At 40.1% G+C, this 8774-nt stretch overlaps 1 protein-coding gene across 18 annotated transcripts in view; it reads right to left on the bottom strand.

Moving 5' to 3' along the window:
- The window catches only part of PICALM (phosphatidylinositol binding clathrin assembly protein), a 103412-nt gene that overhangs the window by 26195 nt on the left and 68443 nt on the right, over positions 1-8774 (bottom strand). For 5 of the 18 annotated variants that reach the window (XM_026091797.1, XM_026091780.1, XM_026091787.1 and 2 more), the window contains 2 exons: positions 849-910; positions 431-475 (listed from right to left, as the gene is read on the bottom strand). In XM_026091797.1, the coding sequence (XP_025947582.1) occupies positions 431-475; positions 849-910 (107 nt within the window). Of the gene's footprint in view, positions 1-9; positions 180-430; positions 476-848; positions 911-4854; positions 7381-8774 lie in introns of those variants that run through there. The other 13 variants (XM_026091782.1, XM_026091788.1, XM_026091785.1 and 10 more) reach the window with 5 other exon arrangements.

Genomic DNA, 8774 nt, shown 5'->3' with positions numbered 1-8774 from the left:
AGCTGCTGTAGCCTGAGCACAGTGGCATTACCACAAGGACTGAGGTGACCCCAAGCAGCCACTTGTGAAGAGAATGAGAATACTTACTCGTGAGGTGCTAATGGTTTAAGCATAGCAGAAACCTCCCCTTGGCATGCTGGGTTTTTTTGACTGAAGCGCAAGCCAGATGAAATGGCTTACTGGAAAAAGAGATTAGTTCTGCTCAGTGATTAGTTTCGCCTTTTCATTTAGTTGCAGGTTTAGAATATTGCTTGCGTTGAGCAGCTTTTCAGTTAAAGAAAGGACTCCCTTTCCTTCCACCACTCCCCCGAGGGCATTTACCTTTCCTTAGTGATGTACATGTAGGCCCATTTACAGGCTTCCCTTAGCTTATGCCCGTAACCCACACCACCACATGCGGGACACRTGGCATGACAACACGCACTTGTACCTCAGAAAAAGCAGGTCTGTCTGCTTCTTGAAGTCAGTGTTTAGCCTGTGTGGGTGAGAGGGAGTTAAAAAGAAATCTGGAACATGCTAATTAGGGTGCAAGCCACAGGCAGCCTGCACAGGCTAGAAGCAACAGCCTGTAGCAAAATTTATTTAGTGAAGTGTCCCAAATCCCCTTGACTTCCATAGGATTAGCATCAAGGCCAGCATGAGGCTTTTATATGGAGAACAACTAGGTCTTCAACAAATGAGACATCTGGATCTGATAATTTTGTTACTGACAATATCTCTCAGAAATGAGCAACATTTGTAAAACAGTGGGCTGCTCAGTACATTTTCCGGCAGCGTGGCCAACGCTTCCAACTCCTGCTTAAACAATGGGAGTCATGGGTCACTACGCCAGTTAGTGCAGAACTTACCTCCCCGAAGTTGCCCGTAAACTCTCAGCAGTCTGAAATAGTTGCTTTCTGTCACTGTGTGTCTGTTGTGAGAGACAAGCATAGGGCATCAGTTGGGCTACAAGACAAAGAAAAATGTTCATTTGTCCACACAGCTACAATCCAAGCAAAAGCTCTCTTGAACCGGAGTTACATTTTTAATTGGCCCTTACACAACTCTAAGGAACGTGCCGTTTCTACAGGAAAACCTTACAAGTGTTGGCTGGATTCAAAGTTAGATTAAAGAAATATGAATGTCACCCAAGTTACATGTTAAGCATGCTGCAATAAAAGCAGCTTTAATAGAACTAAAGTGCATGTGCTGGAACTGAGTAACATCAACCCATTAAATGCCTGAGAAAGTACAACCAAGTGTGATGTTGTGTACTGCTAGCCTGTATCGACTGAAGCGATTAAAGGAGATGCTTACCTCAGCACATTACTGGTTTGAATTGTTGCTCAGAGAAGTCTGAGCAATTTCCCTGTTAAATCAAGCAACTGGATTACATCRCTTTATCATCTGGCTGTTTAAGTATGATTTCTCCACAGCCTGAGCTGCAGGGAATGTATGTTACTTAACTCTTGGTCTGGTTTTTGAGAAGTCTGCAGTCTCTGATACAGCTAGGTTATATAATCAGGCAATCCTTTCACAGGTCCAGACGTGCATGTTTTGGGAAATGAGGGTAAGAGAGTTGTTCTACAGCATTTATTCTTGTTTGGCTACTCTCCTGAAGCTAYTAAAGTGTTTCTGCTGCCTAAAAGGAAGGAGTTTGCCAGAACAAGGTCAAGACAGAAGCTAATGGACTTACTTAAAAGCCATGCTATAGTGACAAGTAAGGAACAGAGTCTAACGGTACTAGCATCTAAGCCACTGATGTTTTGTACATGGATAATCCTCTGAAATGACTTTCCCTTGGGTTTTGAGTCCACTGTAGAAGGAAGACCATTTCTTTGCAATACTTGCACTCATGCTCTGCAGACTACCACAAACATTTGATGTTGTTTTAGGAAAGATTACTTCACAACATGGTAACAACATACCACACTTTATAAAAGTCAACAGCAACTGTTTTCACTCCACGGCCTGTGGAGCATTTCCACTAGGCCATAGAAAGCTGGTATTTGACATGGTGCTGGCTCTCTTCCTCACTTTTAGTGGTTAAAATGCAGCAAGAGGCCAAAATTATAATCAAATACTGCCCTAATAGAGCTTAGCTGGCATGGGGAAGTTCAGTTTTAATTATGAGTGAGTCCAAGATCCATGCTATGAAAATAAGTCAGAGACTCCAGCTCTTCTCCTTGTATACCACAGCTGCAGGATATCTAGAGCAACATGGCTGCATTCTGCACATTTTCAGTAGCATCATCAGATCACACAACAGAACTGAGAAAGTTGGCTGTTTGTTCTACGGCTTTTCATCTTTGCCTTCAGAAATTTCATCAGCAGTGAAGCAAGAGAAGAAATAAAAAATGTGTTTTACTCAACTCATACTGATGTCTTGGGCAAATTTTCTCCCACAAGTAAAACACAGGTGGTATTTACTCAGCTTTGAGATGCAAAAGGGTGCCAAGAGGGTGGCAGCAATATTACATCTTGATACTATGCAGGTTTCTGTCCTCATTCTCTGGATCTAGCCAGGACATAGTATACTAATCAGCTAATTCTCTTCATTTTCTAGTTTTGACATGGAAGCAGAAACATCAAAAATTCAGACTTTTCTTGTTGGGCAAATTGAGTTAAAGCTGTCAAGAATATWTCTGCTCTCCACTGTGCAGTGCATGGTAGCTGCTAAGGTCAAGTCAAAAGCTTGTCAAGAGGCCAAGGAGAAAGTTTATCTACATATGCTCTCATTAACATTGATTTTGCTTCTGTATTCAGCAGGTTTCTTCCTTACCTCTCACATGATCTTGTCTGTCTTCTGCTGCCATCAGCATTTACTCTCCTAGTATTTTGGTACCAGATACTCACTTTTCTGCCACAATCGCCTTTTGTCCCAGTTATGTTATGGCCATCAAGTTGTATTTCTTTTACCTCATCCCACAACCTATACCTACACTCTGAAAACGGGCACCATTTGTCCAACAGAAGATGCAGGTTTTGCCATGTCCCTCCTCCTTGCTGAAGGGTGTTTAGCAGCTGGGTGCTGTGGCTTTTTCTCATATGACTTGCTCCGATAGCTGGTTAAACAGACCATCTGATGTCATGTAGGTAGACAGTTTTAAATATCTCCTGAGGTACCATCAGTGTCAATTTATTGCAGGTAACAGTTTAATTTGTGACTTTGAAAAAAACAACAGCTCGAGCATTTTGATTTACCTCCCAATGAACATTCTACATTTGAGCTTTTAGAAATTACAGGTATTTACTAGCTGTTCAGGTTCTTGTTTTGGCAAAAGCAATTGTCTTAAGAAATAAATCTCATGGTCGTTCTGTTTTCATTTAAGATAAAAACTCACTCTGTGATGATACACTAATAGTTTCCTTCACACAGTTCTGAACTGTAGCCCTCTAAAAGCACCACATCCTCCATTGCTTATTAAGAGTAGGCAGCTTTCCTAGAGTTTGTTATTCTAGATTCAACAACCTTTTAAACCAATTTTGAAGAGAATCAAGTTTTCATATCCCCCCCATAACTGAAAATGGCCTGTAATTCAAAAGAAACACATCTGTGAGCTGTATTTTTCACTTAATACACAACTAAGTGTTATTCTAGCAGTATCAAAAGCAGAAATCTTTATTAGGAACAAAGTAATGGGGGGAAATAATCCTCAGGAAAATTCTCAAGACAGTTTTTCTCTGAAGAATAAATTAAAAACAAGGTTTATTAAGCAACGCCTCCAACAAGAGAGTTTAACTTGGTCAGCAGTTGTGTTCAAAAAAACCCAGAACCACCACAACAGTAAGGGATAAGAGAAGAAGAAKTAGTCATCCCTACAGAAGAGTGATTTTTTGACACCAGAATGGTTTGCAACCTCAGGTCCATGGCCCCACAAAGTATTTTTGAAGCACCTCCAAAGGATCATAAAGGATCCTAGAAAGCAGACCTGCCATCAGTCAACAGGCTTAACAAAACCRATAGACTGAAACCACTGTGCAGAGCATCATGACCCTAATTAGATAACARGGTTGATGTTTCTTTTATTACATCTCAGCACACTGGGATAAGGAGGAGGAACAACAAGGTCTACCTCTACCTTGATCTTTTACACAAGCTATGAACTGTGTTTCAGTACAACGTACCCTCTGGTAGTTAACCAGTTTAGCTAGCAGTACACAAAAAGGTACACCTTTTTCAAAATGACCCTAGATTCAGATACAGTTCACATTCTTGCTATYTGGGCTGCAAGCAAAAACTGAAAGGGAGTTGTTCTTTGCAATGTACTCCCAAATTCAAAGCTTGAGTTGTAAGAAGTTAAAGCTTTAAGTAAACTGTATTACAAAACTTGCCAGATCTGTGCCTGTGCATTATATACTCTAAAAGAAACAGGTTCAATTTGTTATTCATGCTTTTAGAAATAAATTTGAAATCTACTACTCTGCACTGCTTATTTTATGATGGATGTATGATGTATATACTTTCAGGGCAAACCTCAGTTAGCCGAGAAGAGCAGAGCTCCACTTCTGTCACAATTCCATGTGGTGAAAACTAGGCTCTGAGGCCGGAGATGGTCTGAGCAAGCTGCTCAAAGCTTCTCTGGCACCACTGTAAGCTGGAAGCCCAGGGGGAGATGCCTACTTTTTTTTTGGGGGGGTGAATATTTCTGCTTCTTGCCCAGTTATGAACAGTGTGAGTTTACTACCGTGAATATTTTGAAAAACTAGAAGAYAGTGAAATATCATTTTAAGTAAGGAAGCCAGCTCTTAATGAGCCAATTCACTGCAATGGAACCGAGGCAGTCCCCTACAGCACCACAGGGAAGATGTTATACACGATGTGTCATTCGCAGAGTCACAGCGCTGCACTTCCTGTAATACAATATGCACATATGAAATAGATTTGGTATTTTATTAAGTAAACAAAGCAATCAGTGCACATTTTAAGCAGCAAAAAGAAAAGAAGCACCTTAGACTTTCATACCGTAACAAAAGTTCTGTGGAAGCTGCATTTTATTTGAAAATCCACCCATTTTTGCTAACATACATTTTAATATTTTAAACAAAAATAGAATCTGCAGAGACAATGCAGCAAGTATGCTTAAYTCATGTACAGAATTGCTTTCATATCACTGACTATCCTTCTGAAGACCCCTCTCCACCCAAAAGTTATGATGTATTTACACAAAGCACCGATCAACAGTGCTACTTTAATTCATTAACTAGATTCCCACTAGACATATGTAAGGAAGCTACTTCCCCTTTTTTACTTTTTAAAAGGTACCTGATCATAAACATGGCACTAGCCAAATGAAAAGGCTCCCTCCCCCCCCCAACATAATACCTTAATTTTTACAGAAAAGAAGGAAAGTCTTAAAGTGAAAGCAATTCCTCACATTCATTTTGGAAAGGCCTTATAATGTCAAATGTAAAAATAATGACATGCCAAGCACAAAGCAATAAAGTTCCTTCCCAATGCACTGATGCTGAATTAAAAATGTAGTGCTTCTTCTAGTCAGTTAACTGTTCCCTTGCAAAATCCTAGGCACAGAATTGACTATAAGGATTAATGCATTTTACAGCTCTTCCCTAATTCCCATATATACTGAGAATTCATTAGATTCAGACCTTTAAAATATTTAGTGCTCTGTATGTCAGCTGAAAAGCATTCTGAATCAGATTCATTCTTTGTGGATAAAAATCAGACATACTGTATACATCCATACTCATTTTCATAAGGAGGTTTTTTGATACAATATTAATGTTAAATTGATAATCATAAATAAATACAAACAATAATACATAAGGAATGTCTACTGCAAACTGAATATATAATTTTTAAAAAAAGTTAATTTCCATTACTGCTGTGCCTACATTTGTGAGGACTGAAGAAAAGGTAACTGCAGAATTAAGAGTTAGGATTTGACCCTCCCCTCCCCAAAGTCTTATTTTAAGTTACGGTAAAGGACATCTCCATTCCAGACAGCATTTCCAAATACAAATCTTAATTTTCAGAATAAAGGCTTCTCTTTGTATGTTACTGATTATGGATATTATTAGAAGCTGAAAGTATTGATGTATTAGTCACCAGGACAAAAAACAGATCTTAGTCTTAATTCATGGCAATTCTTGGCTTCACACTGTGTATTGATGCTTTCCTATGGAGTTGTCCCAGGTTCCTTCATTGGTCTTCATCATTTTACTGCATTGTTTAATGGAAGAGGAGAGTTTGAAAGACTGAAGTTCAGTTTTTCCTGGAAGTAGGGTTTACTGGTGAGCACATCTTTTTGGAACTGTTCCTTTCTCTTCCATCTAACAGTTACATAAACTGAATCTGTAAAGRTTAGAAAACCCTTGTGTTAACTTTAGAGTTCAACATAACCAGAGGGAGGATGTCATTATAAACCTGTTTTCTTCGAAAATTTTCGTTCTTCAAACACACAAACTACCAGAAGTTCTGAAGTTTTGAACAAGAATACAAAATTAGGGTCAGAAAAAACAACCAAAAGCCACGAGGACATTTTTCCAACTGTACCAGCTTTCGGAACATCTGTTTGCATTAAGCTGTTYTGTAAAGCAATGAAAAAACCTATGTATCCATACAATATTGTCACCAGCTGTAATATAACGCACAGCTCAACACGATTACCAAAAGAACCCAAGGTCATTTCTCTCTGATCCAGAGGAAGTACATGAAGAAAAGCCAACTGCTCTGTGCAATGAAAGGCTACGCATTATGCTTCAAGTGTTTCATGGTTTCCACTTGTTTTAGCACTTAAACCTCCCCACCCCCAACTGATAAACACATGAACACTGAAAAGATTTCCAGTGCACAGCATACCAAAAAAGTTAACTCTTACACACATGAAACCAAATGTCTGCTTGGGCATAAAGTAAATTCTTTGCTTAAGCCATCTGGTTAAGTGTGCAAGTAGGCTGTCAGAAACAGCCATGCTGCTGAACATGAACCCTAAACATTTGCCTGATGAAATGGTAAATACCAGGTAACAGCAGTTCCTTCTGACTGCAGCAAGTACTAGGTGCTCCAGTTCTTGCAGCTCAGAAAGGAACTACTGGGCTTTATTTCCAAGGGACTGAAGCAAAATACTAGTTTACTTGATCAGGCCTTTAAACTGTTGCAGTTAAGTACACAAAGTTTCCAAGTCACTTCCACAATGCTTCCAACTCAACATGACTTTTTTTTTTATTATTAATATGACTAGAGCCATTTCTAAAAAAAATAAAGCTTGAATTAGAACTTTCATCTGCGTTTCATCTCACCAAAACCAGCATCTCCCCAGAATAACGGACAATACCTAAGTTGTTCTACAAGAAATCCTGGAGAGAGAGCTCTGCAAAGGGATCCTTTCCTGAGGCTCTGTGAGGACTCTGACTGGAAGGGCTGGATGCTGCAGACAGCTAGTAGGAAAGACGACAGAGAAAGGGAAAGAAAAAGAAAAAAGGTCTCAGAATGACAGAATATGAAAGCTGAAAGTGTAATGAAAGGACAAGGGGAGGTTAAGAGGCAAACTGGGCAGAAATCAACTATTAAAACAAGGTGTTTGGTCATATGGAAAACGGAAAGCCTCTTCAATGGTTGGTGTAATGTAGAACAAGCTGGACATGTCCCTCTTGAAAGGAAACTGATTGGGTTTTGCCAAATAAGCCAATAACCTTGCACCTTCACAGCAGTTTTCTTCAAAAGATTATACAAAACATTAGGCCTGACACTCCTGTGAAATGGGTTAGCACTCTCCCGCTCTACTGTTAGAAGTATGTACTGGCACAGAGAGACAAGGCTGGGGGCCTGGCCAGAGCGTGGCAGCTCTGCATATGCCTGCTCCGTAAGAAATAGCCTCCTCTCAGCATCTTCTTTCCCCCTCAAAACACACTGTGTATAAAAAGAGGCTGAAGGGCAGCTAATAGCACTCGCTTTGCAGATTAGCAAGGGAACCCAGCATCTATTCTGGGGGTAGAGAAAGTTTGACAACTGCTGCTTTTGAGGTGAGAACAGAAGGCTCAGATCAGTAATTTCTACATTTTAACAAAAATCATGTCCTATAGCCAGGTATTTAAAGCACCCAGACCACACATTSAGCTATTTAAAGCACATGACAATTTATGATGTAATAGCACACACTTACTGCCAGCCATCTTGCACCCATATTGAGTGGGRACAGCGGCACTTCAGCTGCTGCTGGAAGGGACCAATAACGTGCAAGCTGTAATAGCAGCAGGAGCTATTCTTTGTTTTCTTGAGGTTTTTTTAGCCCTTTTTCTTCTGTCAGTGCTTTCTCAGTTATAAATGGTGCTTTATTGAATCAGCTTTGCCCTCTCCCCTCATAGAACTTGCATGTCTTTGCAGTTGCAAATAAAACAGTCCAGTTTTTCCCTTTTTGGTTCCACTACCTTAACAGCTTATTTGTAAGAGTCACTAATAACCAGTGCATACTTACACCTCATACCCACTGCAAAAACTGCTGTATGAAGACATATTTCCATTGGAAACACTGAATGTCTGCCAACCTATATATGACGGGGAACATGGTTATGGGGACTGCCTGCAGAAGTGCCCAGAATGTAAATACTGCCATGGCAAATTTAAAGTTTTCACATTAATGTTTGTATCCCAGAAATCACAGGGGGAGACGGAGAGCTTATTTAGGATCCATACTCCCTATCTGGATTGAAATCTTCGTGCTCCCCCTCCCCAGAGCCCCCTACCTATGGGCACTCGGATCCAGTCCCCATAAGCAGATTATGAAGAGTCATGAGACAGAATGGGAAGTGCTTGAGAAGCAGTTTAGGGATGT

The sequence above is a fragment of the Apteryx rowi genome, unplaced genomic scaffold (assembly GCF_003343035.1).
Source record: "Apteryx rowi isolate R43461 unplaced genomic scaffold, aptRow1 scaffold_925, whole genome shotgun sequence".
NCBI lineage: Eukaryota > Metazoa > Chordata > Aves > Apterygiformes > Apterygidae > Apteryx > Apteryx rowi.
This window is presented reverse-complemented; position numbering and strand designations above follow the sequence as displayed.